Below are 18,594 nucleotides of genomic sequence, written 5' to 3' on the forward strand. Positions count from 1 at the left end.
CCCAAATAACACATATGTTACCATATATTAACAGACAATTTCCACCGCGTTGTACCACCTGTGACGCGGTGTTATCAGTCACATCCTTTTGTACTGCAGTAGGTATGCTGGGTAACGTACCTCTCTGGCTGCCTACTGTAGGACAAAATTCGCTCCCTTTCACACTTGATGCTGTCCTGGGTGATGGGGATGATGGGGACGTTGATGACTTTCTTGAGAGTTGTGATTTATTTTATGAACTTGGTTGTGGTTTCCATATATATATATATATATATATATATATATATATATATATATATATATATATATATATATATATACTGTATGTATATATATATATATATATATTGTATATAGGGATATGGTTTTTGTTCATTTGTAAATATGTCAATACACTTTTATAGATTTGTGAATCGCAGGAGGAGGTTACATTTATATGTGTATTATTTTTTCTTTTGTTCAGGACCAGTAAATTTGTATTTGTTCTTTTTATGTATTTTTTTTTTAACATAAGTTTGATAATTATTTGATTATTTTGTAGTAGTATAGTAATGAGTCTACATGTGATATATAGATGGAATTTAAGTATTTGTCCTGTACTATCCATGTATACTGATGTATTCTTTATTACTTATTGTTTCATAATCATGAATAATAACTTAATATTGGTATGAAATAGATGCAAATATTTCATATCGTTATTTTGCCTTTCATGATTATTGATTCTTGCTGGCCTAATGCCCCTTCAGGGTGATGGCCAAAAAAAAAAAAAAAATACTATACTGTAGAGCTCAGTGACTTTTCTTCTATATACATCCGTAGCAAATGCAGTTTTTAGTACTATGTAGATAAGGAGTGGGGGTTGTTCAGCTCGCTGCTCCGTCCGTTATCGAATCTACGTCCAGACTATATAAGTTAGGTTTGGTTAAGTGAAATTAGATGCAATGAAAGACGGGGTTAGGAACTCCCTTTTCCCATTTTCTTTCTTCTGTACGAAGAAAAGCATTTGCGACGAATGCTTGGAATTGCTTAAATTCAGCAATGGGCGTACTAATTTAAGTGTCAGTTAGTTGGGTGTAATTCCAAAAATTTACCATATATTTATTAGTTATAATTATCATTACTAAAAGAATATTATTTTCAAGTCTCTGCTTATGAAGCCGAAGAATCGAACACAGGGGAAGAATCGAACACAGGGGATAAACAACTTTCCCTGGCATCCCTGTTCACCATCCGGACACCATGCAATTCTCAAGCATACGTGTGTTATTCATTTTCATCTTGTCACTTCTTCCTGTTTGCCTCACTGAGGACTGGGGCTTTGACAATGCACCAGGCATAGCTATGGAATATAAAGTCCATATAGACGCTGGTAAAGAAGATTGTTATTATCAATATGTTCATCCAGCTGCCACTCTCTACGTGAATATGCAGGTACAGCATGTTGAATTTGTATTTTCCTTTACTTAAGATAACAGAAATAATCAGTTGTTTACGCCAAAGATTAAACTTGTTTTTCATGACTGACAATTATCGGCCAGTTTTAGTATTTTTGGTTCCTCTCACACCGAATGACAAACCGTAGCAGGCTTCTGGCTGTAATGATACCTCTGGTAATTATTTAGGAGAGTCACAACTGGAATTTGAGGGACCCATCATTGAGCTTAAGTCATGAGTGGGCGTGATTTGGGTGCTTCTCTTATACTGGACTTGAATGATTCAGAAGAGCTGACACGGACACATTCCCCACACCTCAGTGCCTTATCTCATTCCCTCCCATCCGGTATTGTAAAGGATTCTTTGGCCCAACTTTAAAGTATATAAACTATACAATATGACAACAGATCTGTCACCTTCTCTAACACCTTTCATTATTGATATTTTCTGACTCACCCAAATTATTCACACTAAGTATGGAGGATGTTTTCATCAATTTAGATTGGGATCATGACAAAAGAATTAACATAATTGGTGAGCGATTGAACAAACTTAGATTTGCAGATGATATAGTTCTTATCAGCGACTACGGGGAGGAACTACAAAAACTGCTAAGTGACCTGAACAGAGAGTCTGAAGGTAGGCTTGAAAATTAATATGAGGAAGACAAATGTTATGTTTAACAGACACGTTTGTCCCTGCCTAGTAAAAATGGAAGATGAAGAACTAGAATGTGTTGAGGAATACTGTACATATAACTAGGGCAAGCAGTTCAGGCAGACCCAGTCCATTACAATGTAATCGAGTGAAGAATAGGAATAGGTTGGAGGGCTTGTGGCAAACCAAGTAACTACAAGAAGAACAAGCAATTTCCATACCATTAAGCCAAAAGAAAAGGTCATATATTACAGTATACCAGTAATCAGTGTGTCCTTCCTGTTCTTACCTATGGATCAGAAACATGGGTCCAAACAAAATTCTTGAAGCATAAACTTAAGAGTGCTTAGAGAGCAATGGAAAGGATTACACTGTTTTAGAGGTCACATGGAGCAATGAAAAGAGCTTCATAGATAAGAGAACAGACAAAAGTAGAGGATATAATTACTACTCACAGTAGGGCACCATGTTTCACACCTAATAGGGACCGTGAAAAGTGCTGCCAAAGTTGATTCTGCCAAAGTTGGGGCATTGGCCTCATGGGAAATAAGCTACTGTAATAGGGACTTAGCGTGTAAGAAAACTCACCCCCCTAGTGAATTTCGTACTTTAGATACTTCCTGAAGTTACCTGAAATGTTGCTATTAACCTGCCTTTGAACCTCTGTTGCCAGCCCTGTGAAGCAGTGAACTCTGGGGGTGACACAGTGTTACGTTTCTGTGGAACTGCATCATAAAATAGGCTGGCCAGGTTTGAATTTTGAGCCCTGAAACCTAACGCCTTTCCGGGTCCTGTTCAACCGCTGTAACAATGATGTTCAACCACTGGCATAATTGAGCTGTACTCAGTCACTGTTTTCACTCCTCTACTTCCGGCGCCTGATTCAAAATTCTTCTTCGCTAGAACTAGATTGGTGGTTAATATTTGGATGTCCTATGCCGGTCTGCCAATTTAAATGTATTTTTCTTAAAGTTATATTGGTCCAGTTGATTTTGTGCTATTTATATTTTTTATATTTATACCGAATTCTAGTTCTTGTGGAAATTTCTGGGATGGTAGTCATGGAGCATGACCTTTACCCTATGGCTGCTGAAAAAAATGATTAGGTTAGGTTAGGTTAGGTCTTACATTAACCTAACCTACCGTAGGGTAAAAGTTGTGCTTCATGACTACCACCCTGCAAATTTTTATAAGAAATAGAATTTGGTATAAATATAAAAAATATAAATTGCACAATGAAATTATATTTTTTCTTGATCACTGGACCAATAAAACTTTAGGAAAAATACATTTAAATTGGCAGATCAAAGTACAGGACATCCGAATATTGATTGGTTTTAAGTTCACTCAGCTGTTTCTGCCACGATTTTATTTTTTAACTCGTCATCACACGTGTTTTTTCACCCCCTTGTGGTGGTGGTCGCTTGGCCTTCCCTTTACCACCTGAAGTTCCAGGTTCATGCCTTCTTACACCATTTCCACTGTCACCTGATGCACCTTTGGTTCCACTTGAAGCACAGAATATTTCGATCCGTTACTAATCGAAGACGCAAGAGTGTAACACTCAACTTGTGGACACATTGAACACGTGCAGGAAAAACACTAAAACTGAATGTTGGCACTGGCAACGCCGTGGCGAGAATTCGAAACTTGTGCCAGAAGGCGCTTTCCCCCCCCCCCCCCAAATGCTTAGTCAGGGTAATATTTGATGACTGCCATGAAAGTGCATTTCGCCAAACTGGATGCTGCAAAACTTGGTGCCCTACTCAGTCAAATAGCATAAATGGATGTGAGCAGGTCACGTCCTTCGTAGAAGAGATAACGGTAACATTTGGATAACCAGGGTAACTGGGTGGCAGCCCAGGGATGGAGTGAGAGGAAGAGACAGACGGAAGATGAGATGGCAAAATGAGATGACGAGATGACATTAGAAAATTCACTGGGATTTGATGGAGCAAGCTAACAGCCAACTGGCCAGAGTGGAAAAAGACGGGAAAACTTTGTCCTGCAACGGACTGACTTAGGCTGATGGTGAGGATGACGATGATGATGATCTATCAAAGTTTTACTGTTTGTAGAAAAGTTTCTGAGGGTAATAGGTACTACAGTGTTAACTCTTTGGTATTTCCCAATCAGAGTTTTTGTGTAAAGGTTAAAAAAAAAAAAAAAAATGCAGAATTCTGGTTATATTGTAGGGAAAGATAAAATTCCAGTTTACTTTTGCCATGGCATAGGCCAGTTTAACTTTTTCATTGAGAGTGTTAGCAACAGCATCACCAAATTTTAAAATTTCAGTGACTATCCTATCTCCAGAATAGTAAATGTTTACTACTGCACTCAGAATATCAGGCAGCCAGTGTGTTTTTCTAATTTTGGGGGGGATTATTTCAATTTTTAACTTTCATACAGCCATGGAATTTTAGGAGTTTGGGACTTGCGGTCTGTAGATTTATCATTCTGAGAAATTCATTCTTTATACTGTCAGGTAGCAGACGTTACTGTTATTAGTTTCATCCGTTCTTTACATGTAATGTGGTGGATGGCTGTTGGGTTTAGTTGTTGCCAAGTCTGCAAATGCAGTTTGATGTATATAAATATCACAGTTCTTGTAACTGTAAAGATGTAAATGTATTTCAAGGACTAGTGAATTTCTTTGGAAGATCTGGTGCTTTTAAAGGCCAAGTTGTTATTGTTGTTGTTATTATTATTATTATTATTATTATTATTAATATTCTCCCTACGTGTCAAGTGGGGTTGGTGAAGGATTAGTGCCCCTCCCTGTAAAACAATTAACTCTAAGCCCTTGGCCACCCTGTTTGGGATACATGGCGTCTGGCAATGAATGAATGAATGAATGAATTATTATTATTATTATTACAGATCACTCTCATCTTAAATGTCAGGACCAACTTGCCTTTCCTACACTCCTCGTGGGGCAATGTAGGATTGGATGATGGATGAAATATTATAGATGGGGCAACACTGGATTAGATGATGAATGAATGAATGAATTACCATTATTATTAAGTCTATATTGTATCTTCTAAATTCTGAAGATTCTTTCTTCATCATCATCATCATCATCATTATCATCATCATCATTCCACCTCTTTTATTCCATCCACAGGTGAGTTGAAGTGGGTTCCAGTAAAGAAGAAAAAGAAGACAAAAAAAACATAATAGTAGGAGAAATAATCAACAGCATGCCCATTGAAGTACACACACACACATTCACTCACCATTCAAGCCCCTAGAATCCTGACTGCTTCTCAGGCACATCTTTGTATACATAGCACTGTGCTTCATCATTGCCTATCAGACAAGAGTTTTGTGAGATAAAAAAGGAGTTCCACATTCTTGTTTCTGCTTTGCACTTCACTCTATGAAATTACATTCAACCAGCTTGATTCCTTGGTCTAATAAAGGTAAAATAGTGTAGTACTGCCAGATCTCCCAGGCACCTTATAGCTTTTAGTTTTGCCTGTCACTTTCTTTACACTGTCACTCAGTTAGAGAGGCAGACTTGGAACCGATGCTGCTGGATCCAAGCTATCTATGTGTCAGTTAAGTTCCACTCTGTATTTTGACAGTTTATACCATGGATTTATTCTTGGTAGTTGGTGGCGGCTATCAGTCACTCACTGTGTAGTGCTGCCTATTCCTTCCTCTCACTCATTCTGTCTCAGTGTCTGGCCTTCCCTCATCCTACTTTTTCCTTTCTTTCCTGCTCATTCTCCATTTCAGGTGGCTCAACACTGAGTGACAAGCCTCATGGTTTCCTGTAACCCAGGAAACCATTTACAATGCTCGGTGGAGGTTAACAAAATTATAGGGTGAAGTGGAGCCTGCTGTGGTGCCCCTGTTAACAGGATAGAGAGGTGGAGAGATGCAAATTTGGCATCCATCCAGGAACCAACCTCCACACTTTTCCCTGCATCTGGCTGTAGCGAGGCACTGTCAGCCACAAGAGAACATCTGTTCACTGCACGTAGATGGCCTTGCGGGGGCAGTTGATTGCCTATGGTTAATGGGTCTGCTTAGCTGGACAGATTAGAGTTGATCAACAACACTAACCATGCGTTGATATATTTCCAATACCCATTTCTTGCTTAGTCCTGTTCTGTGTGCTCACATTATCAGTTTTCAACATATTGATGCAGGTTGAACAAAGAAAGCTTCAGGCAGATTATTTCATGTATTTATGACCCTTTTTGTGAATATTCTACTCTTGCTCTTACTGATTTCTTTTTAATTGATTTTGAGTGGTACCTTAGATCCTGAAAACTTAAATAAGCTTTCACCTGTGATGTTTTTTGAACCTGTTAGTACTGAGAGTTTTATTGCATTCTTACTTGGTCTTCAATCTTTTAGGGTTGGTAGTCATAAGGTTGGTACCAGTTGTTTCTTGCAGCTAGACCTTCTCATTTCCATTGATGTCCCTACTGAAGTGAGTTGTGTTGAGAAAGGGTAGACTGAGTTGGTTTGAGCATGTGTAGAGGATGGAGAAGGCAGTGGCCAAGTTGGTATAGATGGTCCTCTGTCCCACTGGAGGCAGATTCAAATCCCAACTGGGGCAGGGAACAGTTTCAGGTCTTGAATTTGAATAAAATAGGTTTTACTGATTGGCCATAAGACCTGCAAACATGTCATAAAAACACCTTCGCAAATACCAGTACACCAGTCGTGTTTGAGACAGCCCTAGCATGTATTCACTATGGACAGTGGGTGTTAGCACTGGAAGTGGGGACATGAGGAGGTGTGTCGTACATAGGAGGACTACTGGATCTCAGGGAATGCAGTGTTAAAGCATGGGCCCAGAGTCAGACACAATGAAAAAATGGAGAGAAAAAAAGTTGGTGTGGAGGTTGGGGCTTGTCATCGCATGTTCATATTCTGCATGGGTTCCTTAATATAATAATGTATAAAAAAATTTTTAAAGTCCTTACACTTACTTTTATTTTTTAGGTTCTAAAAGGAGGAGATGGCATGGCTGGAATGGCAGTACGTAATCCAAAAGGTGAAATTGTCCACCCCTACACTTGGAAAAAGTCATCAGAATATGAGGAGACTGCACAAACGGGTGGCTATTATGCTGTCTGCATTGATAACCAGTTTTCAAGATTTGCAGCCAAACTTGTCAACCTGTATATGACAACATTCAGGTCAGAGTTTAGTAATGGTCTTATATCAAGCATACACATCCAGGGTTATGTAAGCTTTCTATTCAGATGGGTCTTTGCAAAAGTTCAAGTTATGCAAGTCAGATTTATTTTGGTACAGACACACATTCCTTGAATATAGATGCCAGAAGAAAGAAGCAAAGGTTGGAAGCCTGCCATAAGTTTTCCTTTTTAGAGAAAATTGAACAGAGAGAGCCCAAATCAAGATCCATTCAGTTTGAGATGCCTGGTCACATTGTATATGAAAGACTGGAGGGAAAAATACAAACTGAAGAGGACAGTTCCAGAGTTGACCCATCATATATGTAATATGGATGACAGAGTATTGATTAACTCAGCATTAGTGAGTTGAACTATAAAAGAGGTCAGTGTGTTTTACTTGACAGGTAATGTGCACCTGTTATAATTTTTTTTTTTTTTTTTTTTACGTGTCCGACTCTGGGCAAAGGCTCAGGGCCTATTTCTTGGGGATAGTGGCCTATCCCGAGGCCCAGTAGTCCTCCTACACCTCCACATGTCACCAGAGAGATGCAAGTGTTACACCATTTTAATATCCAGGTTGCACACACATATCAGAACACAGCACAAAGACCCACTCTTTATCTCTTTGCATGCTTCAGAAAACTGTCCCATGAAGAGGAAGGTACCCAAGCGTAACAGGTTTTGTACTGTATTGTTATGCTTTGGATGTAAATGTACCTATAAAATTGATTTATAGCTTTCAAACTAATTTTGTGATCCATGAGAGAGAAAGAAATCCAAGCCATGGATGGCAGTACTTTCAAGGAAGTCATTATACCCTAGGCCAAAAAAATTTTACCGTGCCACTAATTCATGGTGCCTACAGTTGCGACATCATCACTTCCATTTCTGTACAGTACTTAACTGTTCTTTGTTTTTATTGTTTGTATTTTTTGTTTTAGCCCTCTTCAGTCTAGGTACCTCTTTAGTTTTATATTGGCTAATACTAGACACTTCTCTTCGGCTTAGAAAAATGTCCCGGAGTTGTAGGGGTTAATTTACTTTTCCATGAGCCACCTATATTCTCCTATGATAGGTCTGTCTGACATGGATGAATTGTGGCAGAAGCCTCACACCTCCTCAAAACACATCACACAACTAACCAGCAGCAACATTGCATGCACTTATTAGCTCAGTGACTTATCGGATCCTGAGTGAAGCCATCACCAACAAAAACAATCAGCATTTCTTTTCACACAGACGTGAATCTGAAATACACTCTTAGGACACACCCTGACTACCCATTCCTCTGTTCCTCCAAAGGGTGGTATCCTCACATGAGTGGACGTCAGTGTAAAGGCTTTGTAATTATGTGCCAAACCATCTCCCACCAGTGCTGATGAGGGCACTGCATATGGTGTCACTGTGTACCCTGGGTGGAGCAGCTACAGTGTTCACCTAGGAGTCAAAACCTTCTAGTATATCCCTGCACTACACTATGGGAAGAACTCTAGTGTAATGTTGGTGAGGCATTGTCTGCTATAAGGGGGCTCCAGATCCCTACATAGAGTATATACTACAGTATATTGCATCTGTAGGATGTCCCCACAGAAGCACTTGCTAACCTGTGGGCAGGTCAGCTTAGCCAGACTGACCAGCATTAATAACAATGTCAGTAACCATCTCCCACCAAAGGAAATGAAAAATTAACACTTGAAAAATTGCACTCTTGAACACATCCTACCACCATCTATCACTATGTTATACAAATGGTCAAAACAAAATCACACATAACACATCCAATTTGATCCTCACTAGCCATTGTTTTGTAGAAATTTTTCAACTTAGAAGCAAGAAATTCCGTTGGGGGAAAACAGGACTTTAGTCCCAACCCTACCCAGTGTCAATTCTAATAGCCCTTCTAAGCTTGTTCTTACTTTCACCAGTTTGGCCTTAAAGATACCATATATTCTTAAGAAAGCCTAACAATACATTAATAAATACACCTAACAATACATTAATAAATACATTTCTGAACACACTTATTGTACTTTGTGATGGTAAATAGGTTTGGTGTGAGGGAAAGAGGAAGAGATGCACAGTTATCTTTTGTGCAGTCACATGCCTAGTGCATTAGTAACAAGGGTCATGCAGTGGTTGAAAATGCCATTTTGGGGCAATTTGCAAAGTGTGTTTTGCATTGTGCATGTCATACAGTACTCCTTATAAAAACTTTTGGGGAAAGATGAACACTTCATCGCATTATAGGTGAATTGGTGAAAACATTTGTTATGGGCAAATATTCTGTATGGTGCTTGGAAACGCATTGCCTTCACAGCTACCAAGCATTCTTCATCTAAACAATACATTTCCTAGAGATATTCATACCACAGTCTTCCTTCCCAGAGAGACAGGAATTTGCCTTGGTCAACTATGATGTAGCCCTCACCCTTTTCAGTTTGAGTACCAACACATAACAGCCCACACAGTCCACTGTGCTTCTGTAATAGTACCCTTCACACCACAATACAGACAGTCCCTGTGGTCATAATCCTTTTGAAATAATTGAGATTAATCATAATTTGTTTAACATTGACATGAGTGATGCCTTGTGAATGAAGAGTTAACTTGCCATCATTTTGATAACTGTTATACATCACATTTTCTAATGTATATATTTTGACACTAGGTATGATTTGTGGGAAAAGTACACACAAGAACTTGAAGAGCTGGACATCAGTGTCAATAACTTTACGGTAAGTATGCTCCTGTTTATCCACTCTTTAAGGGGCCACTCATCAAGGTAAACCAAGATGTTGAATCCTTTTCTGTTTAAGAATTCTAGCACTGAAATAGTTACCTTCCTTAAGATGTGTATATCAATATTTATCCCAAAGAGCTTGATCTGTAATTGGTAAGTAGTGGTTATTACTAGGAAATCAGTGAAATTTTAAAGGTATCTTTAGATGGAAATATAATCCCGGAGGTTGAGGGTCACTATATGAGGGGCTCTTTGGGGTAACTATGATTGCACCAGAATCAAAATAGAGAATATGAAAGATAGAATATGGACTTTGAACTCATGGCATCTTTGGAGTTCCTCCATAGAATGTTGCTCTGTGGAGGAACTCTGAAGGTGCCAGTGGTAAAAAATTTTGTTGTCTAACCTTCATTTTTTGTTTTATCAAGTTTGGCACATTCAGAGTTACTTCACAGGGCTTGTAGTGTGGTAGTTTTAGCTAGTGCTGTTTATTAAATGGTCATTTTGAATCTTGGGCAAGGAATAAGGGCACTGAGTTGAGACAGTCTATCTATCTATCTCTTGCCAGACACCTTAATCCCATACGGGGTGGCCACAAACAAATCTTCTCCACGTTGCCCTGTCCCCTGCCATTTCACTGCCCTGCTCCCAATTCACACCCCCCTCATTCATATACCCCTCCACTTCATCCCTCCATCTCATCCTTGGCCTCCCCCTCCCTCTCTCCCCCTCCACCTCACTCACATACACTCTCCTCATTAGTCTTTCACTCTCCACCCTCTCCACATGGCCAAACCACCTCAATGTGTTTCTCCTAATGCTTCCTATCATATGCACATCCACACCACAATGCGCCTTTATATCCTCATTTGTCAGTCTGTCTCTCCATGTGACTCCACATGCTCCTATCAAATAGCTCATTTTCACTGCTGTCATTCTTGACTTATGTCCCTCCAACAGTGTCCAAGCTTCGCATCCATACAATAGGGTTGGTATCACAATACTGTCATGTAGTAACTTTTTCACTTCCATGCTCACTTCCCTGTTTCTTATCACCACCTTCAAGGAACCAGTAACTTTTCTTTCTTGTTGTACCTTTTCAAGCACTTCACCCTCCAAACTTCCATCCCTACTCATCACACTACCCAAATACTTAAATGTACTCACATTTTCCGTTTCCTCGTCATCCAACCTCACCGTACATTCACTGGCTTCACCTCTCTCAAAGACCATTACTTTACTCTTCCCTACATTCACCTTTAGATTCCGTTTCCTACACACTCACCCATACTCATCCATCAATCCTTGCAGCTCCCCTTCATCTTCACTTAACAACACAGTATCATCTGCAAACAACAGTACAGGGAGTTTCTAAAGACTGCTCTCTCCCATTAGGGCCGCTCCCACATCCACTGTCCTACCTGCAGTTATTTGTTTTTCTCTTTAATCCTCAGAATCCTGAGAAAAAAAGATTGACATTAATAAATGCTTTCTGAGGGAATGGTGTAATGATGTTAAATTTTGTCTGTACAGGAGGAAAAGATTTGAATCTTTCTTTCAAGTGAGCTGTTTGGGGTGCCTTATGACACCCATCTCTGGTTGAGAGTGTGGCAAATGAAGCAGTAGATCCAGCAGTCTTCAGCCCACTTTCAGTGTCATTCTTAAGTCTGCATAATTGGGCATCATTTTGAAGATCTTGTTACTTGACTTCCACCTGACTTCTCTCACTGAAATGGACTGAGGACTTCTGATTTGAGACTGATGAATTTTGCAGATACAGTAGCTTCTTTGTATCTCCCCTTGTCAGCAAATCCATTCTTTATTTGTTGTGTCCCATTGTAGGCAGAAGGAACATCCTGGGAGAGGGAGACCATTCTGACAAGCATCAGCAGGTTGAAACAATGGCACATCTGTAATGTAGAGAGTTTTAGAAGGTATGATTAGAGAAAGAGTGAATATTGATGAGATGCAGTTTGGGTTTATGCCAGGTAGGGGGACCACTGATGCTTTATTCATTGTTCGACAGCTTCAGGAAAAATATATTGGTAGGAGAAGGGATCTTTATTTTGTTTTTGTTGATTTGGAAAAGGCCTTTGACAGAGTCTCTAGAGAGGTGGTGAAGTGGGCAATGAGAAAGCTTGGCTTGGAGGAGTGGGTGGTTAGGGTGGTTATGGCTATGTATGAGGGTGCTCGCACCCAGGCAAGAGTGAATGGAGATTTGAGTGATGAGTTTTCCGTGAATGTTGGTGTGCAGCAGGGGTCAGTTTTGAGTCCCATGTTGTTTATCATGGTACTTGAAACCTTCTTACGTGACTTTAGAAACGGACTCCTGCGGGAGATGTTGTATGCTGATGATTTGGTGTTAATTGCAGAGAACGAAAGGGAGGCGGAGGAAAGGTTTAGGGGCACAAGGGCTTAAGGGTAAATGCAGATAAAACAAAAGTGATGATATCTAGGGTTGGTGGCGGTACTGTCAAAGATGAGGGAGCAGTGAGTTTTTATGGGATGTATCTTGTACCCTACCTATAGCCAGTGGTCTTGCATGGCAGACTATAGTACAAGGTTTTATTATTCCTTCCTTCCATCATTTTCAGGAAAGAAACATTCAGCCACATTTATGTAGAGTCAGTCCAAGCAGAGACTGTTACATTGTTACAGATCTAATAACAATACACATCACAGATTTCCATTTTCTCAGATGTTCTAGCAACTATTGGAAAGTAATTGTCTGGTTTTGGCACTTGATTTAGCATCCAGTCTATAGAAAGAATCAGCTGTAACATGGCTAACCTCAGAGTGGGGATTCCTTAAGAGGAAGCATGGTGTCCCTTTTTGCATATATGTATGTTTGTGTGTGTGTATGTATTTACGTACTTTATATGTTTTGGTATGGAAGAAATGGCAGTAGTATTGAGATTTGAAATTACTGAATGGATAAAAAACACACTGAGATGTATAGCCATATTCAAAAAATGCTCATAGATAGGATGCCAAAGAGTCTGAAAGGAAGGGTGAGGATAATATTGAAAGAGGTAGACCTTAGGTGATCTGGAAGAAGTGAGTGGAGCAGTATATTGGTGAGGGAGGAGGAAGAGTAACTGAAAAAATGAAAGAGGTGTAGCAAGGTGTTGGATATTTTATTTTTTCTCCCTACCCCCAGAAGTTCAGTTTAGGACAGACTTCTTGTATTGTAGAGGTAAAAGAAAGCTGTACTTAATCTCGCCAGTTCAGAAAGTATCTCAACCTGAATGAAATATTTGTGTGTTCATACTGAAAGGATTAATTATTTTTATATTCCAAGTAGTACAGTAGTTTTAATTTTTCTTTACTTTTGATTATAATACTGTAGTTTCTAGTAAAAAGCAAAGGACTGCAGTTTTAGTTACTAAAACATCTAAGTTCTGTCTCACATCCTAGAAAGTAAATTCTGTGTTTCATGACAAGAAAGGAAATGGTGACACTGGTTTTCCATCATCTTATCTAGACATAGTATAACATGGACTTTACTTAAGCTGAGAGCAGGATATCCTGTTTAGAAGATACAGACACATACTCTTTTGTTTCCTTCTTGTTTTTAAATTTGTTATGTTTAAGATGTATGACAAAAGAGCTTTAACCAGTTTTAGTATACTGTAGATAGGCAGAAAAATAAAGATCTATCAGTATACTCAAATACTATACAGGTATGTTGTACATTCTCTCTCTCTCTCTCTCATTCTGTGATTTTGTTATCGTGCTTCCAGTATGAATAAATTTTGTTTGGTTTTTAAAGGCTCCAACGTGCTTTCATGCATCGGCCATGGTCACCTAATGGCGGCTCTCCATGCTGCTCTGTCTCTGGCAGCTTCCTTATTTACTCCTTTATCCCAGAGGTGATCTCATCTCAGATCTTTTTCAGTGCACCTCTCACTACCCTACCCCCAACATTAACACTTCTCACTGTCTGAACCCAGTTATCATCCCCCATCTTCTCCATATGCCCAAATCATCTTAGTCTGCCTCTCCTTGACACACCAATACACTCCAGTCCCATCCTACCTCTCAACTCTTCCATCATAAACCCAGCCTCCCCCCCAGGCCTCACACTCAGGGACACATTCACCTACAGTAATCATAAATGGATATCATAATTTGAGGAACTACCACTTTTTACTTTACCTCCAGTTTCTCAGTCTTAAAGTTTCCAGTACTTCCTGTTATATTTCATGGAGAGAATATTACAGTTGCCTGCTAAATGTGGTTTGAGTGAAGTAAGTGTTGATGTGGTTATAGTTGAACCATTTTAAGATATAATTTGGTTATAGTTGACCCAGTTTTAAGAGAGAATCTGGTTAGAGCTGAACCAGTTTTAAAAGATAGTCTGGTTATAGCTGAACCAGTTTTAAGAGATAATCTGGTTATAGTTGAACCAGTGTTAGGAACCTTATCACTGATTGATCTTAGAACTGTAGATAAGGTAAAAATGGTAAATCTGCAGGTGTGTCTGGTGTGGTTGCCAAAATGTTTAAAGTGTCCAAGGCTGAAGGAAGGGGATTAACAACTGATTTTACATGTGCTGTTATAAATGAATACTGGGTACTCATGTGCCCGAAGATTATGATTATAAATGCTTATAAGAAAATTGATGCATTGGATTGGAATAACTTTTGGGCCCTAAAACTGTTAGGTCTGCTTATGAAAACATTGAGTGTATGATTAGGGAGTGAGTGAAAGTTAATATGCAGTTTGGTTTCATGCCTACCAGAGGAATCACTGATGTATTATGTATTGTTAGGCAGCTCCAGTGAAAATTTTTGGGTAATAGAAGAAACCTATGGACAGTGGCATTGTGGTGGCAGTTGTGTGGCCTTGTACTACAGGTATATGTTGGAAAGGTGTTGGGAGCAATTCAGTCTTACGATATTTGTAACAAATGGGTACAGAAGAGGTGCACTGGTGTCAGAGGCAGGCTGCAGAATATGGTATTGTAGACTTTTGAGCGCATTGGAAGCAGTGAGAGGCAGCTGGATTATCAGGACAGACTTGTCAAGTGCCTTTAGAGTGTGTGTGGATGAATTTTGTTATATGGATGATATTATATGCAATGGTAGGTGCTGGTGGGGAAGAGAAGCTAGCGACATTACTAAGCTAAGGAGTGATTTGAGGAAGTTTAGGAAACTGTTACCTTTGCTGACACTGAGGGAAGTTTCCTTGTAAAAATGTATAGCGGCAGTATTATGCAGGGAGCCACGATCACACAACATTAGAGAGTGTGTGTGGGAGTTACATAAAAGAACATTGGGGAGCTAATGTTCAGATAATCTTCATTCTTATATTTGTACTTTCCAGAGTGGTAAAGATGACAATTACTACATGTTTTCATCACATATATTGGAAAATTGAATGTCTCACAGTTATGGTACTGATTTAAAATAGTGACTTTGTACCTTTTATATTGCCTTCCTTTTCACTTCTTTATTCTTCTCATACCTTCCTCCTCTCTTCTGCCTCCTTCATCTAATTTTTTCATCCCTACCACCCCCCCTTAGGTCCTCTTTTCTGGCATCTCCTCCTCTTTTAACATGTAATGGATATGGATTGAGATGAATTGATGCTGCTGCTGCTGCTGACACTAACCAAGCCTTCCTCCCTTGCCCACTGCCAGCATTCGATCAAGAATGTAGACCAGCGTATCCATGAGATCCTACTGTTCCAGAGTCAGGCACGGGCCAAGGAATCCCGGGACTTCCAGCTCCTGCTCAGCAATAATAGCTATGTGCAGTATTGGTCCTTTGGGCAATGTCTTGCCATTATGATAACTGGATCCCTCCAGATCATCTTTCTCAGGCGCCTCTTTGAAACCAAGACATCTACTAAGTCTGGAGGGAGAGCTTAGTGTACTGTTGCAATTTTAGCAGCATTTGTCTGCCATTTCTATATAATATTTTCCGGTGCTTGTTTTCATTCCTTACTTTGAGTTCATATGTTTCATAGGCTTTGTTTGATTGGGTTTAAAGTTCCATGCAATTTTCTGTTCTTTTGCTTTCACAGCGGTCTTGAAAGTGTGAAGGAAGACTCTGATGCTGGTTTCAGAATGGATTTGCCAGACCTCTGTCAACTTAGCTGTGATACTAATATCTCATCTTTTGTACTATTGTCCACTTTTTATAGTTTTCTTACCCGGTACTACATGTTCCCTTGTTTTTAAGTGTTAGGTTGACATTGTTGTTCATATACTACAGTATGATCTGATTATGTTATTGCTTATTGTATCATGACTTCCTGGTAAAAGTCTAGCCTGCAGTGCAAGTTTCTTATGTAGTTATATAGTCTGATGTTGGTCTGTGGTATCATAATGTTATATTGTGACAAATGACCATTTCCTTCTGAACAGCAGGAAAATGCAGGCAGGATTTACCGTTCATCACTGAATCTCATTCTGTGATATAAATTATTTTTAAAAGTTTTACATTATGGTAGTTTGTACTGTTGCCTGATGTTGCATTCCATATGTGTAAGTATTTGAGTCACATTGTGAGCACCACTGTTTTAACATTTATTTATTTTAATGTGTACCATATATTTAGTTGCACAACTAAAGAATCAAATCCAGCATAAACTATTTATGTGGATATTCAGCTGTTTTCCTCCATTGTTTCATTTAATTGATGTAACATCAACCCGATCATTAACAAGATCATAACAGCTTCGATGAGAAAGTAATACTTTTGATCACAGCAGATTGTACAAGATTTACCTTTTTAATTGGCTTTAGGAGTGGCAGATGTGTGGATCAAATATTTGCAGTGAGACAGATAATGGAGAAGGCTTTTGAGAAGGACTATAAGGTATTTATGGCACTTATGGATCTGGAAAAAGCATACGGCAAAGTAGACAGAGAAGGAGTATGGAAGGTTTTGCGCATGTATGGTGTAGATAGTAAGCTGCTAGGTGCTATCAGTTCTTATGATGATAGGATAATGATTAGGTGCATGAGCAGTGTATCCCCGTGTGCGAGGCCTAGGGGGGCCAGGTTTACAGTGAAAGAATTGAGAGATAGGATGGACCTGGAGTGTATTGGTATTGAGGTGAGGAGAGGTAGATTGTGGTGGTTTGGGCATGTGGAGAGGATAGGGGATGATAATTGGATGCAGAAAGTGAGAAGCGTCCATATTAGGGGTGGGGTTGCGAGGGGTAGACCAAATAATACCTAGGACGAGGTCATTTAAGTGTGACCTCAGGGTTAAGGGACTCAACAAGGAGGCTACCAGAGATTGACCGCATGGAGAGCTGCCATTAAGTGACTAAGGCTGGCACATGCAAGCATATTGGAGCCTTCAAACACAAAATGAAACGAAACGTAGTGAGGCATGTGTAAGGGTAAATGGGCATTTAAGTGAATTGTTCATGATCAGTGTGGGTGTGTGACAAGGTTGTGTGATGTCCCCGTGGTTATTCAATATATATACAGATGGGGTGATGAGAGAAGTAAACACACGAGTAACGGAGAGAGGGATGGCGCTGGTAATGAATGGTGATGGATGGAATAACTCAAATTTGTTGCATGCTGATGATGCAGTGCTACATGCAGATATCAAACAAGAACTTGATAGACTAGTGCAGAGTTTTGCTGATGCCTGTGACCGTCATTCCTTGAGAGTAAATGTAGAAAAGAGTAAAGTGACAGTAATTGAGAGAGAAGGTGAGTCCTAATGTGATGTTACAGTGAATGGAGAGAGACTGGAATTTGTGAGAGTTCAAATACCTGGGTACAGTGATAGAAAAGAGAGGAAAATGTGCAAAAAAGTTGAAAGTAGAGTGACACAAGGAAGGAAAGTAGCTGGTGCTATGAAGGCCTCGATAAGAAACAGAGGCTTGAGTGTTGCAGCTGCACAAGGCTTACATGGAGCATTAGTGCCAACCTTAAGATACAGGTGTGAGACTATGGTATGGCATGAAAATGAAGAGTCAAGAGTGAGAGCAGTGGAGATGGGACTGCTGAGGCATGTATGTGGAGTACAGAGAGTGGATAGGATACAAAATAATTTGATTCAAGAAAGATGCGGAATGATGAAGTCTTTGGACACCAGAATCGAAGAGTGTACTGAGTTGGTATGGACATTTGAAGAAAATGGATAACAATAGAGTGGTGAAAAAGGTATATCCATGAAAGTGGGAGGAGGTGAGGTAGGCCAAGGAAAAGGTGGAGGGATATGGTGGATGAGTGTGTGAGGAAGAGAAGTTTCAAAGTTGGTGAGGCTAGGGGACTGACAAGAGATCAAGCTGGCTGGATGAATGTTGTGAGAAGAAGTGCATGATTAGGGATTTGGCAACCCTTTTTAATGCAACAGCATTTTGACTGACTATCAGATACATTTATGTGAAGCTACAGAATGTAGTGAAAGTTTTTTGGTGTATCAGATAGAGCCAGGAATCTGGGGGCTTGAATGGTTAGTGAATGGAAGCATGGCCCATTGGATTGGGCAGACCTGGGCTGTCTGGACATTGCTACTCCTCACCCTGCCTTACGGTGGGAAAGGAGGTCCTGATGATGATGATATGTTTAAGATGGTAATTTATTCATTTGTCCGTCAGAAACTCATTGTATGCTGTAGTATA

The 18,594-nt window shown here is 39.6% G+C and overlaps 1 protein-coding gene across 1 annotated transcript; it reads left to right on the forward strand.

Moving 5' to 3' along the window:
* The first annotated feature begins 1,232 nt into the window (after positions 1–1,232).
* On the forward strand, positions 1,233–16,791 carry loj (p24 family member logjam). The gene is made up of 4 exons (XM_080281790.1): positions 1,233–1,434; positions 7,060–7,256; positions 9,925–9,991; positions 15,641–16,791. Exons 1-4 carry the CDS (start codon positions 1,243–1,245, stop codon positions 15,869–15,871), a joined length of 687 nt encoding a protein of 228 aa, XP_080137916.1. The 5' UTR covers positions 1,233–1,242; the 3' UTR covers positions 15,872–16,791.
* Positions 16,792–18,594: the final 1,803 nt, after the last annotated feature.

Source organism: Coenobita brevimanus, chromosome 91 (genome assembly GCF_032717465.1).
Source record: "Coenobita brevimanus isolate Jiangsu-jjx chromosome 91, ASM3271746v2, whole genome shotgun sequence".
NCBI classification, from domain to species: Eukaryota; Metazoa; Arthropoda; class Malacostraca; order Decapoda; family Coenobitidae; genus Coenobita; species Coenobita brevimanus.